The sequence below is a fragment of the Sebastes fasciatus genome, chromosome 17 (assembly GCF_043250625.1).
Source record: "Sebastes fasciatus isolate fSebFas1 chromosome 17, fSebFas1.pri, whole genome shotgun sequence".
Lineage (NCBI taxonomy): Eukaryota > Metazoa > Chordata > Actinopteri > Perciformes > Sebastidae > Sebastes > Sebastes fasciatus.
Window position 1 is genome coordinate 18009324 of NC_133811.1, and position 23196 is coordinate 18032519.

General features: G+C 43.5%; 1 protein-coding gene across 3 annotated transcripts; it reads right to left on the reverse strand.

Annotated features, from left to right (window-relative positions):
• LOC141754790 (ankyrin repeat and IBR domain-containing protein 1-like) lies at positions 1-22432 on the reverse strand. 3 transcript variants are annotated; one of them, XM_074614079.1, is made up of 21 exons: positions 22169-22432; positions 16587-16930; positions 12982-13153; positions 12733-12864; positions 11801-11992; positions 10132-10249; positions 9777-9997; positions 9399-9487; positions 9150-9294; positions 8674-8834; positions 8036-8124; positions 7703-7827; positions 7466-7600; positions 6838-6924; positions 6658-6724; positions 6418-6563; positions 5272-5450; positions 5095-5146; positions 4871-4927; positions 4589-4712; positions 1-4234 (listed from the first exon to the last, which is right to left on the reverse strand). In XM_074614079.1, exons 2-21 carry the CDS (start codon positions 16772-16774, stop codon positions 2757-2759), a joined length of 3957 nt encoding a protein of 1318 aa, XP_074470180.1. In that variant the 5' UTR covers positions 16775-16930; positions 22169-22432; the 3' UTR covers positions 1-2756. The 3 variants fall into 3 exon arrangements, with proteins under 3 accessions (XP_074470180.1, XP_074470179.1, XP_074470182.1); XM_074614078.1 differs by having other exon boundaries at positions 7703-7833; positions 22169-22431; XM_074614081.1 differs by lacking the exon at positions 4871-4927 and having other exon boundaries at positions 7703-7833.
• Positions 22433-23196: the final 764 nt, after the last annotated feature.

A 23196-nucleotide genomic window follows, 5' to 3' on the forward strand; every position in this document is an offset into this window, starting at 1 on the left:
GACTTTCAGTTGTTTTTATTGAGAGTAAACTTTGCACTGACACTTTCATTTACAGTTTTGGCCACACATCAAACCTCTCTTATGGACCGACTGGGAATGTATCAAGTATAATCTATGCGAGTGCAATTTCATTTTTATTTTATTTTTTAAAATCTTGAAGTGGTTGGTTGAGGAATCGTTAAAATATAAATATTATATATGGAGTACAAAATGGTACAGGACCATTCCTTTGACGCCATAAATCCAAATGTAAAGCAAGAAAACAAAAAGGAAATAATAATAATAATAATAATAATAATAATAATAATAATAATAATAATAATAATAATAAAAGCCGCACTCATCAGTCCTCCACATCTTGTCCGACAGCACTGGATTAGTGCAACACATTAACAGCATGCTTGTGCAAATTAAAAGACCCCGGACTCTTCCATTGCGTATCCTGTTGCAACCATGCAACCTAAAATAAGTGTTAAGTAAACCATTCCTCAGGAAACAATGTCTGAAATGTTACGGGCAACACCAGCTGCCCTCACATCTCAGCAGGCTTTATGAAATGTCTTCATCGGCACCTTCACAGTTTAATGTTCAATACGGAGAGGAAAGGTGGTATTTTAGGGGGGTTTGTCACTTCAGCGGAGCTAAACCAGACCTCACACTTTAAACAAGCTTAAAACTCAAACTATCAATTATAAGTGATGCATTTTTGATTGCATATCACATTCTGTATAACTGGCACCTTTTGTGAAGTACAGGGAGAAATTTTTCAACAATTAGTTTGGCCTGCCATGAAAGTATGATTAAAAACACTCCATTATTATCATTTCAGTCCCAAAAGCACCAGATCATATCTCAACACAACAGGCAGTGTTTGATTCTCTTGTAAACATTACAGTTGGGCAATAACGTTAAAGGAGAAAGGCTGCGTGACAAATCAGGATTCAGAGTGCTACATCGCATTTCAAGAAAAATCAAAGGCAACATTTGAACAAATTTAAGATAAAAACGATTGTTAATTATAGTGAATAAATCATTTCTTTCACATAGCCTCAAAGCAGTTTTTCTCTGGGGGGATAAAAGGTAAAATGAGATAAACCTGGGGCGTGAGGACAAACAATACTAATGTGCATCAGTGTAGTGGTGTGTTCTCCATTATCTTTCATTAGCAATTTTGTTTCGCATGTTTTAAAAAGTAATGACACTAATAAATACCAACAAATAAACAAATACGATTTAAACAAAAAGGCACACAGACCCAACAACTCTGGTCTCAACTGGGGGAAAAAACATCTCCATAATAAGGAAAAAATAAAATTTAAAAAAAGGATAAATTACAGTAAAAACCCAACTCATCTCTTGTCTATCAACAGCACACTGTACTAGCCATCAGCAGAGAAATAGATATGATAGAAACAAACTAAATGACAGCATTGTCTGATTGCTTTTGGCTCAGTTTTCAATGTAAAAAGAGACAAACTGACTTGATAAATTCTTACCTTTTAACACAAAAAGGTAAAAATGTAAGAATATAACATTGACTGTAGTGTAAAGTCAGACCCTAGACATAGTTATCTATATTTAAAGTAACACAGCATATCTTATTTTTATTTCTTCTGTCAAACATGACTGGATCTAGTTTTATCCACTGAATTTCTGTTAATTATTTGATTAAAATTCAGTGATACACAATATTATGATGCTGTGATACCTAATGTAAGAAAGATGCTTTCATAATGTATTTCATGTCAATTTTGAGGCCAAAATTATTATTATAGCATTTTGTGTTAAAGAGTTTTTGACACTTTGTTGTAAAAACTGAGCCAAAGCAGGTGTAAAATACAGCAACATGTTTGACACTTGAATGAAAGATCATCTCCGATAAAGACAGAGAATTTTATGGAGTTGGTAGCAGGATGGTGCAGTGAGCAGGAAAAATAGGGGGTTCAATTCCCCCCTTTGAGCAAGACTCTGAATTCCTACACACTCTTAGCTGAGGACAATATCTCTTCTGTGATCACTCATTGGAGTATTACAAACAAATTATTACTCACAAAATCCAGATAAGCACGTTGTACTAGCATGACGTTTACTGAGCAGACATGTCTATCGTCAATCTTTGCAGCCTACCAAAAGTTAACATCAGTAGTGTGTTGGCTCTCTAACAAAGCAGGCACAGTGTGCATGAAGGTCCAAAAATCAGAATTAGGCCCTCTGATTGTACAGTACGCTAAACAAGCTCCATGGTTACAGTTATCATCATCATATTTGGCTCCAGGAGGCTCGTGGTTGGGTCGGTGTGTTAATAAAAAGTGAGGCAAGTTTGGATTTCAGCATGATCAGCACCAAAACTTCACCCTGAACAAACTGAGAAGACAAATACAGGGAATAAATAAAAAAACAAAAAACATGTGCAGCATTTTATGTGTTATGATATCAGTAGCTTTCCATTGATGTACTTTGCTTTTTTTTGTTTCAAAGAATAGTTTGTCTTGTTTTTAAAGACAAAAGCACTTAAAAAAAAATCTAACTGCGTATGACATCATCTTAACTGGACAAAGTCCGCAGGGTTTTCTGTCCTCTCTAGATACAGTATAATACATACAGTAAACACTTCAAAGACCTACATCTTTCATTGAGGCATCGCCGTTATATCTTGTATTTTTCCTTTCTAGCTTTCCCAGTCTTTGATTTTCTTTCCTATTTCATCTCTCGCTCTCTTCCTGCACTTCAACCTTCTCTCTCTCCGCATGTCGCTGTCACACCAGGTGTACTTGTTCCTCCCACTCTTCAGGTGATTGGTCCCCCTCCAACTGAAGGATGAGGTCTAAGTCTCTCTCTGTGGCCAGGGCAGTGTGTGTGGGACTGTTTCCACATTGGGAGTGTGAGCACGGGTGTGTGTGCGCTTCGTCCAGCGACAGGTCAGCCACACACCCTGCGTCCACACCCTCCTCGCCAGCCTCTCTGGTTTCCAGATCCAGAGTGCTGGGCCTCGACGTCTTCTGGGCCTCCGCGCCCGCAGCACCTAGACGTGGACTCGCCGACCCTCTGTCTGCTTCTGGCTCGCCCTCCAGGGGCTGCCAGGTAGGGGCGGGGGTCACGTCCCTGGAGGTCTGGCTCTCGGACTCAGTCTCAGTGTGTGTGTCGGGGGAGGAGTCAGTTTCTGTGGTGGGCGGGGAGGGAATGAGGGCCAGGCTCTGGGGGTTGTTCTGGGGGTTGATGTTGTTGTTAAACCAGGCCATGATGTTGTCCAGCAGCTGGGCACTGGCTGTGGGGTCCAGAGGCTCCAGACTCTGAGGGTCGCTGGGGGTGAAAGGGCCCCCCGGGGGGATCACCGGTGAAAGCAGCAGCTCCGGCTCAAGCTCAGGAGACGGGAGGCACAACTGGGCAGGGGGCTGGAGGTCTGATTTGGATGGGCGTTCGAGAGCGTAGGCAGCAGGACGCTCCTGAGTGTAAGAGCTACTGTGTTCGGGGCAGGGGTTGTAGGAGCCGTCTGGTTTTGGGTTGACTGCGTGTTCCCGGTTACATGAACTAGAATGCCCAGGGTTTTGGGTGCGTTCAAGTGCACAGGAGGCAGTGTGTTCGGCCTCAGCCAAATAACCACCGGAGTGGCAGTAACTGGGATCTGTAATGGTGATATGGTCGAGCACGTATGGAGTGGTCAGTGCATTCTGGTCTGGTCTATGGCTGCAGTCGCTGTAAGCAGGTTCAATGGCGTAGGGAGCAGTGAGTGTAATGTGGTTGTATGTGTGGTGAGAGCAGAGCTGCTCCTGCGTGTGTGTGTCTAGGTCATAAGGAGTGGTTATGTTCCCCAGTTTCATAAGGCTGTCTCCCAGCTCCAGCAGCTCTGCACTGAGGGAGGGAGGTGGTGGAGGGAGGGGGAGGGAGTTTGACATGGGAGGCTGGGAGGTGGAGTCTGTCCTGTTAGGGGGGCGAGGGGGATCCAGGAGAGAAGCGGGGAAGCAGGAGCCCCTGGCTCCCGGAGGACCGTCTGTGTTGAGAGAGTGCAACGCAATGTCACCCAGGTCCCCTGAAGGACCCGGCCTCCTCTCCTGTCCTCTGTCCAGTCCACGATCCAGCTCCACTCTGCCCTCCATCCCTCCCTCCAGGCCTCCCTCCAGGCCTTGCTCTCTGCGGGACTCCTGAAGGGATAGCTGGATGGCCAGCAGGATGTTTGGATCGTCTTCATCCAGCGAGCCCAGTGCTCTTCTGCGGCCCTCGTTTCTCTCTGGACCTTCTGGAACAACAAAATATCACATTAAAATAAGGACTGCTTTGTGAAGCTTCATTACAAATTGATCCCAGTGATCAATGCCTCTGTGTGCTTCGACCAGACCAGATTCACAGAGCAATAACTTAACATCCCATTTGCTGGTTGTCTGGTGTGGTGAATTTATAAATAGAGGTAAAAGATGGAGCTGGATTAGGATCCAGTTTTTTGCACTATACGTGCAAATAAATGACAACAGTGAAACATTGAGTTAATTTCCAAAATGCCCCACACTGTAACATATACACCTTTTTGCCTTATGGATAATCCTTTCTGTAATAAAGGGCTTTACATGAGGCTATAGTAAAATCTTTGCCAGACCTATGTTGTCACTCCTCCTGCTGGTCTCTGGTGTGTTGCTGCTGCTTCTGAGGTTGTGCAGACTCAGCATGTCTCCTCTGCGCCGTGGTCTGTGTCTGCGACGGTACTGGATGTCAGCATAATCCTGCAAAAAGTGATTCAAGCTGGGTTACTACAAAACCAACTCTAAAAAGCTGTGTTGCAGGTCTTATTTTGCAGCGAGCAGGTTCACAATCTTCAGCAAAGAAAAACAGAATTTAGCTCATGCATATGCACAAAATGCCAGGAGCTATGGTGCATTACCTGTGACTGCCTCTCCCTTTGCTCTCCTGGCCCCAGCACAGAGTGACGACTCCCCATCTTAACACACATAAGCAAACTGAGTCAGCTGCAGCGGTAGTCATGCATTTAGATGACCTCATACTGAAGTAGGTCACTAAGCGCAGGTTTAGGGAACAGCATTAGCTAGGCATGAACCAAATAATTAGCAGAACATAAGTTAGTGTTTCAGTGGTGTGACAGTTTACCTCAGGGGAGGCAAAGCCAAGGTACTCCCAGTCCCACGATCCTCCAGGGTAGCTGAAACAAACACAACAACGTTTGCTCACAGTGACACACATGAAGCAGATAGATTACATTTTCAGTTTCAGTGTTCCCTGCCAGTGGGGTGATGATGAAGCATCTGTGAGTGTGTTTGTCATTACTTCCTGCGGGGAGGATCAGGAGAATCGTTGGGAGCGACGCCTCGGGCTACTGACGCCAGGAATTCTTGCCTCTTCTGCTGCACCAGACGGGCTGCACTGATTATCTTGTGACAGGGAGTCCTCAGGTATGGCCGGTTGACCTTCTGGGCCAGATCCTCCACAACCATCTCCAGATCCGTCTGAGAAGAAACAAAGCCAACATGTTTCAACACTTCCCCCTGCACCTGAGACTAGAAATTCAAATAAAAAAAAAAAGATTTGCCACTCATATTTAAATTCTACTATTAAGACAAGACATCCTCACAGGGGATTTCATCCAATTTTTTCTCAATGGAGCCTGGTTGCTTTGGCGAGAGCATAGATAACGGCTTCAGTTCCCCTTCAGAAACATAGACTATATAGCTGTCTAACAGCAAAGTAAAGCGGTGAATATATTCTAAATATAGCATACACTTAAACTGATATTGATTTTTTTTAGGTGGGCCTGTCCACAGCACTGTATTGCTTTGCATTCGTGCGGTAACTCCTGTCTGGTTCTCCAAACTGGGGACGTGCCGACCGTCATCTACTTTTAAGTAATACACTGACTATGGATGTGAAGTACCTCATACAACCCCACAAAACACCCAAACTATCCTTTTAACTATCTTCCAAACATAAATTATTTAAGGAATTTGTAATGAGAATACAAAACATTAGCTAAACAAAAGCAATGCACTTGATTTTTAACTTTTGCACAGGGATGTTGAAACATTATAAACACTATAAAATGTGGTATGTTGAGGAGAGCTTTGTGCAAAATGTCTAAAAAATATTAATTATATACAGTAAATGAATAAGTAAATACAGCATCTCAACAACTAAAGGCGGAATTTCTGTGAATATCTGTATTAATATTCATGGTCCTGATGAGAATGATTTTGTTGACTCCTGTCGTCTAGCATCACCATCGGGCCAAAACACAAATCTGTGTATTAGATATACAAAACCTAATGTCAGATTGCCACAGAATTCACTAACAATACTTTGTTTGTCCTAACCAGTTTAGCCAACCTGTGGGCTAATGAACACAGAAGCCTTTAAGGATCACTGGAGAGGCTTTAAAGTTCTTAGTCTTGTTCATGTCACAGATATGTATTAGATTACCTGCATGAGCTCAAATATCTCTTTCTGGGTGCTGCCTTGCAGCAGGAAGAAGCCGTATGGGTAAGAGCACTTCAGGACGCGTCGCGTCTTCAGAAGCTCACACACACCGTCCTCAATGAACCGCGTGTCTGGAGGGGTGCCTTCACCTGGACCAAACAAGACAGTTTTATAATGCAGATAGGATTAATCAATTGTGATTAAAACACTCTATACACCTTGTATGATATAAGAGAGACTTACGACAAATGAAGGCTCTGCTGAGCTGCTCCATCTTCTCTTTAGCTGTTTTTAGTAGTTTCTGCTCCAACTAGCAGACGAGAGGACAGAATACATATTTAATGATCAGCAGATTGTCTCAAGAAGCCTTTTAGAAATTCAGCTTTGTTATAAATGTGTGTGTACGTGTGGAGAATGTATTACCTTATAACTGTGTTCATGGTTCTTGAAGCGAGTATAATAGTGCATGAAACGATCCAGCTCCTGAAAACTTTTGTGCTTCTTTTCCGCCTGTAACAAAAAGAAACTATTTTAGTCACATGGCTTGGAGGCAACAGGGATGTCACAATACCAGGAATTTAGTAGTTGATACCAACACCAGGGAAATTCCACGATTGTCGACACCAAAAGTAAAACAAAACATCCCATGTACTTAAACCTACACTCCTATATTACTGTTTGCACACTGGTTTTTGTTAGGAAGTTAAACAGGTCATAATTCCCTCTCTATTATTTATTTGATATTGCTGTGAAAACAACTCCTTCAAACATATAATTATTAACTAAAAATACGGTGCGTCCCCTGCCGTTAGTCTCGAGCCCTAATGGTACCTACGTTACTGTAGAAAAACGAGTATCGTTTCTCGTGCCATCCCTATGTGAGTACATTAAATGCTCCAGGGCACATGAACATGAGCTTCAGTGATGTATCATCTGACCAGTGATGGGGTTGCTCTTGCAGGTGGAAATGTGAGCAGGTATATGTATGTTGGGTATGAATATATTTTGTGTGCATGTTTATATCAGTGAGAGCTTGTATGTGATTTAATACCTCCACAGTCATCTCCTTGGACTGCTCCTCTAGCTGTTGGATGACCTCATAGCGAGTACAGCGATAGTAGCCTCCTGTTGATGAGCTGTGCTTCTTCCACTCCTCCAGACAGATCCAACAGAAGTCATACTTGCACTACAGAGAGAGAGAGAGAGAAATAAAAGTAAAAATTATTAATAGTCTGTGACCAGAACTCAGTATCTACACAAATGATGACACACAGATTAATGTGTATACCTTGGCACACTGCATGTGGTTGCAGCCCTCATTCTTCTGAATGGGAGACTTGCAGTTGGCACACGGTTTTGAGTTGGTCAACAGCCACAGGCAGTTAGCAGCATCCTCATAGGCCTCACCCACACCTGCCACTGTGGAAAAATCACACACACATGAGCAAGATCTCAATTGCCCGACACCTGTCGCTATGTTATAAAAATATATTAGACACATCCTGGTAGGTTGTCTGACAGCTGCTGTTAACTGCCTTGTTGTGGTGCCAGCTAACTGAGGTGCAGCTAAAATGATCCCCAGTAACACACAGTCAGACAAATGACACAGAGACAGACGTACACTCCTCAGGCTTCATCTCGGTGACTTTCTGGAGCCAGTTCCTCCACATCTGACAGTCACATGGCTCATGGGCCTCACCAAGGCACTCCCTGCAGACAGGGAGGGTGATAACAGAGAATTAGGTGCAGTAAAATATAATGAATTGAGACTAAAGCAGCATGACAATTTGTCACCGATTCCTAGAAGAGAGAGAAGCAGAAAGAGATGAGAAGGAACTAGAATTATCGCCTCACAGGAGTATGCCTCCAACAAGTCACGTTGCAATTTACATCCGTCTGTCCGAAATGTCATCACTTTATCATTTTATCGTTTTAGTTTTGTGAGGTCAAAGTGACCTTAACCTTTGACCACCAAATCGAATCAGTTCACCCGTGAGTGCAAAATTTGAAGAAATTCGCTCCAGGCGTTCCTGAGATATATATCGCGTTCACGAGAATTTGACGGACATATGTACGAACAACCCGAAAACATAATGCCTTCTGCCACGACTGTCGCCGGCGCGGAGGCATAGAAAGGCACAGAAGAAGTTTCTGATAGTTGCCTGCATACGTTTTTAAGTCAACAACACAGAGGCCTCTTCCTCCAGCTGTGTTGAGTGCGCAAGTATGTATATACAGCCAATAAATCATGAAGTGTACCAGCAGAAGAGGTGACCCTTGCCACAATCGACGGCCGGGGAGGGCAGCAGGGGGAAACTGTGCGGGTCACTGTCCCCGGGGCCCGGTCTGGTGAGCCGCACCGCCCGCTCACAACGTGCTGCAGGACACCATCTGATGGCAGGATTGTTCTCCACAAATGCCTGCAATGGGGAGGGAGGAGAGGGGAGAGAGAGAGGTAGGACTCAGATAAATGATAGAGGACATATAGAGGTAGAGGAGGAAGCAGAGAATGCAGACCGACAGGAGGGAATGTACAGAGCAGAAATGATCGGGAAATGCAAAAAAAACAGGAAGAAAGACACAAACAGAAACAAAGCCAATTGCATACAAAGCAAGAAAACAGACAAAGACACACAAAATAAAATTACAGTTGGATGAAAAGCATACCTTTAGCTGAGGCGAGCCATAATGAGAACATGAACATCAATGTCTGTATGGATGAGTTTTTTTTTTACCTTGATGTCAAACTGTAGATAACGTTGGTCCATCTCCCTGGAAACTACACTTTCTATCACATGAACCGGCACCAGCTGGTAGCACTCATAGGCTGGGCAGAAGATATTGTGAGCGTCACCCTCCTGAATCTTTACATTGAGGAACCTGAGAGACACACAAATACACACACAGGACAATTGATACATAAAACACACTCAAACACATTTAAGTATGCAGGGATATTTACGCACACAAACACAGGTCCCTACCCTTCCCAGCATGCTCTGCAGAACTCGTGTCCACAGGACATATCGACTGGATCCTCAAACACTGAGATAGAGCAGAGACAGATTCCACACTGCAGGGACACAGAAGATAAACACGTGATATTCAGATGTTGTCTGACACTTACTGATATCACACTGATACCTCACAAATGACTATATATCCATAGATTGAATACTTTTTGCTGTGTTGTCTTCATAATCATACACAGGGAATGGACAAAAGAAATACAATAGGTGCAAAGCAATATAACAGACCTGCAATAAATCCTACCTTTGTTAAGATTGTATTAGATTTACCATCATGTTGTGATATTACAGCCGTCCAATATTATTATCCCTATTATTCAAGGTTTGTCTCACCGAAGCCAGGCCCTCCTCTCCAGGTGTGAGGCAGCTGTCGGTCGGGGAGGTAAGGGTGAGTGTGAGGGGTGAGCGCGGGGTCCTTGGGGTGCGAGGTGAGGGTAGGGTGTCCCAGGCATTGTACCCGCTGGGTGGTGGGGTGGGCATGGTCACGCCTGAGCGCTGGCAGCAGCCCTCAGCGTCTGACATCCAGGCTTCGAGAAGCTTTTCTCTGTCCCAGTCTGAGAAGGAGAGGTTACACACACATTTAGAGGCAGGGAATATGTACTGTATGTAACGCTCTCTGAATATTGCAATCACAATGACAGTGCTGCGAGGGTTTGTGAAGGTCTCGTGAATGTCAACTTCAACGCACCATGTGCTCGGAGCAGGGCCTCAGCAGTGAAGAGGGGGGCTTGCAGCATGTCCGCAGTCTCTACGATCAGCATGTCCTTCAGCCTGCGCAGGTCCTGAAGCTTCAGTCCCTCATAAGGCTGAAATGTTAGGGAGATACAGAGAGACATACAGGAAGAGGAGGTAGAAATGAAAGAGAGAGGAAGTGATGGTGAGAAAGAGAAGGCGAGGGCAAGAAATGACAGAGAGAGAGAGAGAGAGAGAAGAGAAAGTTATTTAACAAAAACAAGGAAAGTATCGGATTGAGATACGTTTAAGGAAGTGAAAAAGATAATACAAGAAAAATGAAAAGGTCAGGGATGTAGGGCAGCAGGGGTTGGTGTTGGTGGGAAAGAGAAATTAAGTATTTTGCATAGATTTGGCATTAGGAAGGAAGATCAAACTGCCGTCAGTTGTCAGCATCCACGGCTGGAAGTCTGTGCTGTGCCCTGTTTAACTAGGATCCTGAGAAACATGAGGCAAGCCAGATTTGTGCACGTGTATGTGTATACTTGTGTTATTATACTAAGAACCAGTTTAAGTTGTGACCTATGAAGACAGAAAAAGGAAAAAGAATATATTTGGTGTGTCTATATCACATTTCCTTGTAAATGCAAGCCGATGCGTGGCGCACATGACCTTTCACTAACCTCCCTGAACGTTTGTAGTTTTTAGTTTATTTGACATTATGAAAGGGGAACATTAGAGGCCCTGACACACCAAGCCGACGGTCGGCCATCGGACAGTTTGGGGCCGTCGGTGAGCGTCTGTTGGCCTAGTTTTTGCGGTGTGTCCCGCACCATGGGCTCTAGTCTCCCCGTGTCGGAGGTTTTGCAGCCAATTGCTTCAGCCAATAAAGTCAAGAGGAAAAACACAGAAGGCTCTTCTCATTTTTCATCTTCATCTCATCTGATCTCTCCAACTCACGGATATTTTCACAACGACATGGCCATGAAGCTAAGTGGTGAGTGAGAGTGGTGTGAAAATGGTCAGCAAATGCTGCTTTCATGTACGTATCATAACAACGGCTTGTATATCCGCCGTCCTCGTTCTTCCGGATCCCCTTTTTGAATGACGAATACAGACGACTGCTGTCTGCTGGTAGGAAAAGTTATTTCATCTCACGCTGGCGCAGAACATACGTGGTAGTTGGTCGCTGGCTGTAGTCTTTGCGCTTTGTTCCAGTGCAACTTTTTGGCAAAGGACAAAGGCGACATGAGGTGACTCAATTGTCTGCCTTCGTCGCCGCCAGTTCTTTGATGTACGGTTGGTGTGTCTGGGCCTTAACTCTAACAAAACCATGAAATATCAAGGATGACACTATTAAGTCCATTATGGTCCTTGATGTAAACTAAAGAAAGTAAAAGATGTGAGAGTCTGCGTGATGAAATTACATCATATTACCAACAAATCAATTTGATAAACATCTACATTATCATATAAAAATCATTCCACATCAAACCGCGAAAAAAATTACATAGACAGGAAAATATTTCCCAGGCAGATGCTACCACTGTAAGGACATTCCCTGTGAGGTGAATGTCCCTCACCTCAAAAAAGGCAAAACTGACATGTCTCAGCATAAAAATAACACATTTATTTTAACAGTCCAGCCAGCAGGAAACCCCCAGATCTCGTAACTGTGCTCTCACCTCCTTGTATTGCAGCAGGTTGGTTTCACCATGTGCGTCTGTGTTTGACTGCTGAGCTGAAGAGGAGGAGAAAACCATCTGTGACTCCAGGCTGAGGGCCAGCTCGGTGTGGTGATGCCGCTCGGCATGGTCGCACGGCGTCAACTTGTCCTCATCCTCCACAAAGAGGTCTGCATCGCTCTGGATTAGCAGCTACAGGGAGGGAAGAAGGGGGAGGAAAGAGAGAACAAAAGGAATGGGAGGAAAAGGAGAGGAATGGATAATGGAAAGGAACAAGAAATTGAAGGAACTTGCAACAAAAGAGAACAAAGGAAGCGAGAGGCATGTGGAGCAGACAAAGAGAAAATAGGAGGAAGGGGACGAGAGAGAAAGATGTGATGGCAGAAAACAGAAAAGAAAATAAAAGAAAGGGAAGTAAACAGTGACATGTGTAAGAAGATGGAGAAAAAATGACAAGGAAAGGAGAGGAGAGGGAGCAAATACAACAAGACTCAAAAGGAAGTTTAGTAAAATGGAGAAAGATTGAGGTGTGGGCAGACAGTTTATGAAAGAGATGAATAAAAGAGGAAAGAGGAGAAGAAGAAAAATGTGTTCAAACTTTTTATCTTAAAGGATGATATCTGGGTTACATTTCCCCAGGCAGTCCATATCAGAGTTGAGCTCAATTTCCTTTCAATTCAGGAAGTGGATTTCCTTCCTAATTCAAAAGCTGTAAAATCTTGAAAAAACAAGGGAGGAAGCACTGCTTGGATCTGACAGTAATGAAACACAGAGCAGATGCTCCTGACTGGCAGAACGCTGTCTACAGATTTTACCGGCTGTAAAAACCAAATCCAATCACACAGAGAACAGACAGATCTGCCATACAGAAAACAAAGTCTCCTCCTAATGTGAGTTTGAGACTCCAGAGTGGTCCACACACTTTCCCTCACCTCCACGCAGCTCTTCATGCCTGCGGCGGCAGCGTAGTGCAGACAGGTGCTGTGGTGATTGTCGGTGGCGTTGACATTGGCCTTCTCGTACTGGCCCCCCTCCAGTCTGGCCCCGGTCCAGCTCAGGATCATCTGGAAGCAGACGAGGGAACCCACAAATACACACACAGCATTATTTGTATGTCAACTTGTCTAGACACTTTTCTCACATCCTCATGGGAGTCTGTCTCCGTGTTTGCGTGTTTGTACCTGCAGGCAGTCGGCGCGACGCTGCTCGTCCCTCTGGGGTCGGGCCAGTCGAGGCGACAGCGCTCCCTCCGGCAGCAGCAGGATCTGCGGCCCTTGGCACAGCACGTGGAGGCACGTCTCGTTGTGCACATTGCGCTTGTTGGGGTTCCCCTCTTTACTGAACAGGAAGGACCTATACGAAGTAGAAGAAGGACAAAAGAGAGGAGTTCAGAAGTGAGGTGGAAAGAGAGGAAGACTTAAATCAGAGGGTGAAAGGGAAGGTGGAAGAGAAGAGTGAAGCATGCTTAAGAGAGATAGATGTGGAGGAAGGAGTAGTGAGAGTATGGTAGTGAGATGGATTGTGAGATGAGTGTTGGTGGGTAGGAAGAGCAGTAGAGAGAGGGAGGAGAAGAAAGATGGCAGAATATTGACTATTTCTGTTTAACATCTCTGAGATAATGGACATACTGGCTGGCGGGTGCACACACACACACACACACACACACACACAGAGACGGTCTGTGATGGATGTGCCAGTTGCTCTGAGAGCCAGGCTGTGGTTGCAGTTCTGTCTAGTAAATAGTATTCTCTGCTCTTTGTCTGTCAAAACCTCCATCTACTGATTAGCTCATTCTTTTATTTGGCTCCACCTATATTCTGTTTTTCCGTTTTCAAGTTTCTTTCACGTTTCCACTTCCATCTGTCCTTTTCTGCCCTACACTTGCTTTTTTTTCTCCTCCTCTACAATGTCCTTTTCCCTTGTCTTTCTTCCATTTTCCCTTTCTACATTATCTGAATGCAGCTGCATGTTAAACTGCAGAGAAAAACCTGCGTCTTTTTCATCACGAATAGTTGAAAAGACCTTCTCACTAATGCAACTTCAGCGACAAAATAATAGGATGTCTACTGGTTGAACACATAAAAAACTAAATTGCAAAACCTCTCCCTCCCTGCTCTCTCTGCAGTAGCCACTATTGAATTAGTGTTTGAATGTTTCCTTATTGTGCAGCCTTTCAGCCTATTCTTCCACTGCTGTTCTGCTCCTCCACTTTTGACCTTCTTATCCTGTCAGCCACAAGCCCCTGAAGCCTCCCCCTAATGACAGCTCACTGCCAATTCACCCACACAGCAATAATCACTAATTATTGCCCTCTCAACTACAACCCATCACCCCCCACCTCTACACACGCACAAAGCCCCATGTTCAGGATGGATGGCCCTAATATCAGTCTACTAGAAACAACAGGCTGGGGGACGTCACGGTTTGCTGCAATTGTCAAACACCAAGACCGTACAGTAATGTGACGAGGGCAGGAAACCTCAAAGGAGAGTTAAAACATTAAAATTCACACTGAAATTCAGAATTTGTTGGTAGCATGTGACCAAAAAAGGAACCAAACCTGTCCTATGACTTGAAGACGCACACAAAAAATAAAAAGGGAAGATGCCTTATGTTTTTTTTTTTTAAAATGACTTGCTCCCGCACACACTTTTCTCTGCTTTATTAGTCAACGTTTCGGTCAACAAGGACCTTCATCAGGAGATTAAGATGCCGTATGTTGACATCTGCTTTATGTCTTGGCCTTCTTCAAAAAACAGGAAATCAATTGTTCCCAATTGAGTCACTGTTGTTATTTACATATTTCTGAGACTGTGTTCCCAGTTGTTTCGGAGGAAGGGTTACACTTCCTGAACTACACCCAGTAGTTTCCAGTAGGTCTGCTTGTGATTTCCCAGTTTGCACATCTCATGGGATTACTATCCAATCCGACCCAAGGAGACAACTAGAAGAGAGCCATTATACGTGAAGCGTATGTTAAAAATAATCTGAAAAACAGACTCTGTATCTACCAGCCCACGCTTGTCCGCTGTGAGTCTTTATTTTGTCTGAGATTTCTCGGTCGTCTATCCGCTTGCCTCCGTCCAATCGAGCCGTTGGAACAAAGAAGCACTTCCTCTGATACTTATCAGGAGCAGAGCGCTGCGTTCAGCACGCCTCTCTGGCCCATTATAGGTTAGTAGGAAAGGGACACAAATAGCTCACCAACGGATTCAGTTGTGGAGTCACAGTTTTCCCTCCTTCAAAAAACACATGCATGTGTGCACACATGCAGATGCACAGATAATTGACTGGCCTTTTCAAACAGCTTCCTCTGACCCCCCCTGTAATCATGGAAAGAAAGGGCAAGAGAGAGGAAGAGTGCAAGGAGGAAGAGGAGGGGGAGGAGGAGGAGGTGAGGACGGCTATTGAGTCACTGAATCAGCTGTCTTGGTAATGGCCAGCAGTCTGATTATCCCTGCAGGGGGTAAAAAGACACACTGGTGTCTTGCTCTCTGTATATTTTTTTAAGTTTGACCCCCTTTAGGTTGTATAAGACACGGCGACCCCTCTTTATTGTTTCTCTTAAGACATTATTCAGGGGACGATGTGCTGGTGTGCGTGTACAACCGCCTCAAGCAAGTATACATGCAATGAAACTCCTTAAAGCATAATAACCATGCAGTAAACTCATTAGCACTCTTTTAAAGTGGCACTGCAGCGGTTTAGAGATGCACTTTCATTAAGTTGGAGGACTCACAAATAAGAGATGGTCGAAATCTACACAGCAGAAGTAGAGACATCCTAACAGAATCAATATATTTGCTTCATTTGAGTGTATGCAGAGCTAGAAGGTAGTCTGTAGTCTGAGTAACGTGACATCATATCTGTTCCGTATCCGTCACCAAAACAAACCGTAGTCGGCCGGCCGTTGCGAGCAGAAACCGGCAGATACGACAGAGCAGAAAACGGCGGATGGTCCGCGTGGATACGACCTGCACCCTCACATTTTAAATCCAACATGGTAAACACTACACATACAGTTAAGTACGGAAACACTTTGGGTTTCACACATTGCCAGGAAAAGCAGAGCTAGACATCATGGCTAAAGCTGCATGCTAACTCTGTCATGGACAGGAAACGTTATCGTATTGCTTTCAAACTCTACGTCCCAAGTTTGTAACGCATGCTTTGTGATATAAATTTGAAGTCTGAATCAAGAGAGAGAGATAACCCTGATGACATCAATAAGTTATTTTCTCAGACTTTAGAAAACTTCCTCCAGAACCACAGAGGACCATTATACAGCTGTTTGAGTACAATGAACTCCATGTGCTTTTTGTTGAGCCTCTCACAGTTGCTCATTTTAGTAATTGCTCCATTTTGAGGCTGTAGTTTGCAGTTTTGTTAATCAGTGTCTGTGTGGGTCTAATTGTGTCTGATTGCCAGTGTTCCTCATGGCTAATGCACTTCTCCGGTGTCTGGCATGTCAACATGACTTTTTTTCCATGAGATTTTTTACCCTGTAACATAATTTACATAGTTTACTGGCCTCTTTGGACGTCTGTACAAAAAGTCCTCTGTCTTGCCTTAAAAACACAATTATGAAAATGGTGACTCTCGGAAGGCTATTAAAGCTGACATCCTGCTAATTGTTATTCAGTTTAATATGACTCACTTGCATAACTGCCTTTGTAACTGTATTGGATAACTGCTTACAAGCCGCAGCCTCAGAAATTACTGTTGAAGTCAATCAATACCTCTGGCACTCTTAACCAAATTCGAAACCAAAAATGTTTTTCTTTACCTGAGCAGACGTGTCATGGCGTGGCGGCAGACATAGTGCAGTGGCGTGTTGTGCTGGTACTGCTCTCCGTACGATGCGTTCGGGTCCAGGCCGTCCCTGAACTGAGGGTTGCCCTCATACAGCTGCCAGGCCAGGGCTTCATCACCACCCACCATGGCCTTGCGGAACTTGGTGGCTGTGTTGCCCATGGCTTCAAGCTTGCAAAGGGCCGCCTAAAGGGAGCTGTGGCAGATGCCCGTCTGCCTGCCGGCCTGCCTTACTGCGCCTCCCTCCTCCTCCTCTTCCTCCTCCCCCGTTCACCACAGGTCACAACTTAGAGCAACATGGTTCAGTGTTTTCCTGCCCTGTAAGTAAAAGAGAGAGAGAGGGGAAAATTGATTAGAGAAAAAGGATGGTGGAAAGAGGGATGTGAGGAGAGGAAAGAATTAGAATGAGTGGGGGAAAAATGCTGGTGAAGGTAAGATGAGAAAAACAAGACAGAAGTCGGAAAGTGAAGAAGTATCAATCAATCAGCCCATCCATCGATCAGCTGATGTGCTGTGGCGAGGATGTTATCGTACCGGAAATAGAGGGGGAAACGGAGAGACAGAAGAAAGAAGCAAGGAAGACAGAGAGATAATTATAAAGAGGGCAGGCGAGAGGGGAAGGTTAATGATATCCAAGCCATCGATTTGTTAGTCAGTTGATGAAAGGCATGGTCAATATTACCACAGCTGGCCACTGCGAGTCCAGTTAGCCTGCGTTTCTAAAAGATTTGTTTACATTAGGCTGTTGACATGCTTGTCTACTACTGGAGATATGAGAGTATGAGTGTTAAACCGTCCAGCACTAATATGCTGGGCCAAAACCAGTTTGCCTCTCAGGCGCTAAACCCAAGAATCACAGCTATGGCTGCTACAGCAGAGTTTACTCTCAGCTTATAAACCTCCTGTGGAGTCACACGTTATCGTGATCTTTTCATTATCTTCCCATAGGGATGCACTGATACCAACCGTTACTGGTGTAAGATTTATTATTTTAATAAAAAAATAATTCAGTAAATTTCTATCTATGTATTTATTTTTTTACATTTTGTTTTACACAGTTAGGAAAACAATGTTTGTCAAGCCTGATGTTTCCTTACACATAAAAGAATGATCCCAGTCACTTCCACACAGTGAGGCATACAGCTTATTAATTAAAGACTGATATCGGATCGGTACTCGGTATCTGTATCGGGACTGAAAAAGTTGGATCGGTGCTTCCCTATCTTCCTATCATTTCTAAATTTACTTTTCCGGCATGACAAGAATTTTTAATATCACAAAAAAAAAAAATACAACATGCAATAAAAGAGTAATAACAGTGTGCTGAAACAAACACTCTTTCTTGTCACATATTGTACATAAACACTATCTTTATCAGTGTGTTCTGCTTCATTTCCTTCCTCGTCTTCCCTACCTCTCCTGCTTTCTTTCGCTCTCTCACACACACACATACATATGAACAAGACATACACAATTTGTCCTGCCTTTAACACACAAACACACACACACCATTACATCCTGTAATGAGTGGATTCTGTATGTGAGTGCGTGTGTCTCTGTGTGTGCGTATTGGGCCGTTGAGGGTATCATTACAGTCTTCATTCTATGGCCATCTGTCTGGCCCTCACAAAGAGCCTCTTTTAGCCCGGCTACAGTTGGCCGCTGGCTGGCCGGGCTCTGGAACATTTGAATAACGTGGCTGGATGCCTCCCCTCCTCTGCCTCCCATTTCTATGCAGTGACAGACAGGGACACAGACAGGGAAAACACACACTGACAGACGGAGGCATACGGGCCGCGCAGAAGCTGCAACCACTGGCGAATAATAGTCTTTTAAGCTCTGCTCCTGTGATGCATGCAGTAGACCGGACCTTGTGTGTGTGTGTGTGTATATCTGAAGGAGTGGTGGTGGTGAGGGGGGGTACTATAGTTATTAGGTCAGTATGTCTGCTTCGCTCTCTGTTTTGTGCACACTGGTTTACTTCCAGTTCACTTCACTCCCCTGTGTATCTCCGCCAGTCTCTCTCATACTAAATAAGGACAGGACGTCTGTACACGGAGGAACTTTGAATTCCAGGGAACGCAAGGTTTGCACTTGGCAGTGACAGCTCAATTATCTACCATTACGAAAGCTCTTGGAGCCCTACACGTCATTCTGTGGTCGGCTGGAGTTGAGGCTGAGAAAGTGTTTCACTCCTTGTTGACTGGACACTCGTCCTATTAGCCGTAAATCCAGCCAGGAACAAAGGTAGGTTTACGAAAGTTTGAAAATGACTAATATTACGTTACACTTGTACAGCAGGTCCACACAGAACAGACCTCTCTAGTACATACAGTATTTCCCAATTTAGGTAATGTGATAATCAAGTCTTAATGACTCATGAGCTTCCCAAACATATGAGCATTATCTGGAAATCTTTGTCTGATGATTCCTGCCGACAAGAACTCAAGTCTAGACAGCACTCTTAGTATCCCGAGAATCCAGCAGGAAATCACACTGTTTTACAAGAAATATCTCAATTTATGATATCTTGATTCTTGTCTTTGAGCTTTTCTATACACAAGTGAATAGAGCTGAAATGGTTAATCAATAAATCGATCGACAGAAAATCTATCTGCAACTATTGAATAACTTTCCAAGCAACAAACACCAATCGTTTGCCTGGAGGAAAAGCGTTTTTATCATTTTAAATTGTTGGTTGAACCAAACAAGATATTTGAATACTTCACCTTGGGCTCTAGGAAATTGTGTTTCTGACATTTTATAGACTTATCCATTACTTGATTAATCAGGAAAATAGATTGTCAGATTAGCTTTATAAATATCAATTATGTTAATTGTAGAAACATTATTTTCTCGACTGAATGCTTAATGTTTGGTCAATAAAATGTCAGAAAATGGTGAAAAATGCCAGCAGCCCAAAACTTAAAGATATAAAGATGACAGTATAATAAAACAAACAATAAAAAAAGCAGCGAATCCGCACTTTTGAGAAGATGGAAATTGAGAGTGCTTGGCAGTTATGCTTGATAAATGACTTTAATGATTAAGTCATTACACTTAATAGTTGCCAATTAACTTTTTCTGCCAATCATCTAATTGACTGATCCTTTCAGATCTAATGAAAACAATCATTAACTGCTGTCCTACCAGGGTCTGTCATATCAAGATATTTATATTATACTGATATGTATCTCAGCTCTATGATACATTTTAACAGTCCAGCTATGATACGCTACAGCTTTGACTAACTGTAGATGTTACTGAGGTACATGAAGCATTTCAACCCCACCTGCCAGCACCTTAAAGGGACTGTTTGTAACTTCTTACACGTATAAATCACCCGGGTCGGTGTCCCATGTGCGCTCGCATGTGCGCGCTCGCGTGTGGCTACGCTGTTCAGACAAGACTCCAACACAAACTACACGGAAGCACCAATACCGCAAAGTTATATCTAGTGAAGCCTGTCTTGCAAAACAGTGTTGGCCGCAGTCGGAGGACGCGGGGGAGACCGTAGCTTTGGTCTCCAGGGCCGGAGTCTCTGCTGTACTCTGCTCCTCTGCCTGCCTGCTTGCCTTCACTCAGCTCGCTCCACCTCACGTGCATGCGCGCACACTACACACTGCAGAAGAGTTAGTAGCTCTGAGAATATCTAGTGAATGTACAGTGGACGTTTGTGCAGAAATAAATGCTGCAGCTCCTCCAGACCAACAGAGGTTTCCCGTGTCTTGTGAAGTGACGGGGCTACGAATCGAGAAACGTTATCGTCTCCAACTGGGTGCCGGTGTCTCCCCTGTTCCCTCCGGCCGCGGACGGGAGGCTGAAGCAGGAAAAGCCAACACTAGGCTCAGCAGTGATTCATGGAGAGACCTTCGTCTGGTCAGCTAACATTACTGCCAAGCAGGTGAAATATAGAGTGATATTGTGGTTTTAGCTGACGTGTGTCGCCTCACTGTTTTGAGCGATGCTCGTTCATGGCTATGTAGAGCGAGCACAAGCTCGAGCCCGACGCTGACTTCCGTTGACTCAACGGCCACAGGTGTCACTGTTAACAAGCATTTCTGATTCTTACAAACAGTCCCTTTAACCATTACGTTAATTGTAGAAAAAATATTTTCTCGACTGAATGCTTAATGTTTGGTCAATAAAATGTCAGAAAATGATGAAAAATGCCTTAAAAACGTAATGAAGATATTAAGTGTGACAGTATTATAAAACAAATGAATCCGCACTTTTAAGAAGATGGAAATTGAGAGTGTTTGGCAGTTATGCTTGATAAATGACTTTAATGATTAAGTCATTACACTAAATAGTTGCCAATTAACTTTTTTTCTGCCAATCATCTAATTGACTGATCCTTTCAGATCAAATGAAAACAATCATTAATCGCTGTCCTACCAGGGTCTGTCATATCCAGATATTAATATTGTACTGTATAATGTAGTAGAAGATACAGGACCCGCAGGACTCTCACCAGCAGACTGAGGAACAGTTTTCCCCCAGGCCATCAGACTTTTAAATAGATAATTCATAAGACACCTTCTCACACAAAAAGTACCTCAATCATATATCTTATACTGTATATGTTCTTAATGTATATGTTCTTAATATGCCTTGTACAAAGTATTTCCTTTTATAATTGTAATATAAGTTATTATTTTTAATGGAGCTTCCCAGCAAAAAGCATTTCACACGATTGTACCTGTATAACCAGCATGACAATAAACATCTTGAATCTTGAATCTCAGCTCTATGATGCATTTTAACAGTCCAGCTATGATAAGCTACAGCTATGACTTAACTGAAGATGTTACTGAGGTACATGAAGCATTTCAGCCCCACCTGCCAGCACCTTTAACAGTCACATCTACAGTTACTATCACTATTACATGCCTTAAAAAACAAATACCACTCACTGTGGTGCCTTTACAGTTATACAAACGTGCAGTCACCTGATAGACATCAAGTCAGACACCTCAGTCAAAGTGTGGTTGGATCATGGCATGCTTCTGTAAAACCAGGTTGTCAATAGAGACATCAAACTTCTTATGTGGGAGCTATAAAGTCAGTCAGCTGCATAGAGGGAGATATACAGTGTAAGTTAACTTCAACAGCACTTTAGCAAAATGAGCTAGGTCACCGTTAATCAGCTACATATTGAGGTCAGACCTCGTGTGGTTGGTTATCCCTGAAGAAGTGTGTCAGCATGAAAATGGAGCACAAAACAAACAAGCAGCCGACTTCTCTCTCTCTCTGTCTCTCTGTGTTCATGTTTCTGTTCCATGCGGCCCCTCTCTCGGTTAAAGCTCCTTTGTTCAACACTACTGTCAGTCTGTGTATGTGTGAACACACAACAGGAAAGAAGCGAGTGTCGATATAAAACAAACGCTTTCTCCTTTTGAGGGTGTTATAACGTTTTTTTCTCGCGACTGTGACGGAGCCGTTGGTAACCGTTAACACCCCAAAGCAGCCGTTAGAGCAGCTAGCAAACCGTCAGTTAGCGCGTTCTGTTAGCCGTTAGGACAACATCAAAATATCAACGGTTTCTACTCACACCTTCGTCTCACTTGGTCACTAGTCGCTCATTAGGGGAACTTGCGTAAATCCAGGGCCATCATCATTATCTTACATCGCTGTCATTCGCATCCCCGGCTGCTTCTCCGCTGCTGAACCATCCTCCTCCCTCTCTGTCTCTCTCTGCTGCCACCGGGACCCGGCGGAGACGGTGATGCTGCTGCTGCTGCTGCTGCTGCTGAGAGAGCGGAGCGGAGCGGCGGAGGGCGAGACTGACTGGATCGCTTCAGTATGTTGTTGTGGCTGCCAAAGAGAAAAGACTACTGCGCATGCGCGGAAACAACTGTCATACAGGAGGAGCTCTCACCTGATTGGTCGATTGGTCTGGGTTCAGTTAGTGTGGACTGTTTGCTTATTGTAATATTATAAATTGTATATTATAAATAATAATTTGCGCATATAAGAGAAAAGATAACAAATAGTCAATATGATTAAGATAAATATGTAAGTAATGAATTGGTATTGTGATTAAGTTATATTAGAAGTAATGAATTGGTATTGGTATATATTTTGATAAGGATAATTATATTTCTTACGCTTTTCATTGTATGTAAATACTACTTGTTTCTGACTGTCCACTTGTTGGTATGATCATTCTTTTTCTTCATTTTTTATTTTTTTATTTTTTTTTGTGCTCTACATGTTCGAAATAAAGTTTTAAATGGAAAAATACTGTACAATTGTATTTTAGCTGCTATAACAGGTGAATGTTTATATATTTTTTTTATATGTACATAAACTTAAAGGGACTATTTGTAACTTTCAGAAATGCTTCTTAACAGCGACACCTGTGGCCATGAAATCAACGAAAGTCAGCGTCGGGCTCGCGCTTGCTCGCTCTCAATATACCTGAACGAGCATCACTCAAAACAGTGAGGCGACACAAGTCAGCTAAAACCACAATATCACTCTATATTTCAGCTGCTTGGCAGTAATGTTAGCTGACCAGACGAAGGTCTCTCCATGAACATGATTTAGATCTGATCCTAGTGTTGGCTTTTCCTGCCTAA

Bases quoted from the DNA above. Each gene is read 5' to 3' on its own strand.
- LOC141754790 (XM_074614078.1), bottom strand. From the start codon at position 16,774: ATGGGCAACACAGCCACCAAGTTCCGCAAGGCCATGGTGGGTGGTGAT. The intron at 8,835-9,149 runs GTAAAAAAAAAA...TCCCCATTGCAG, and splicing joins ATCTACAGTTTGACATCAAG to GCATTTGTGGAGAACAATCC. The intron at 4,928-5,094 runs GTAAACTGTCAC...ATGTGTGTTAAG, and splicing joins TTGGCTTTGCCTCCCCTGAG to ATGGGGAGTCGTCACTCTGT.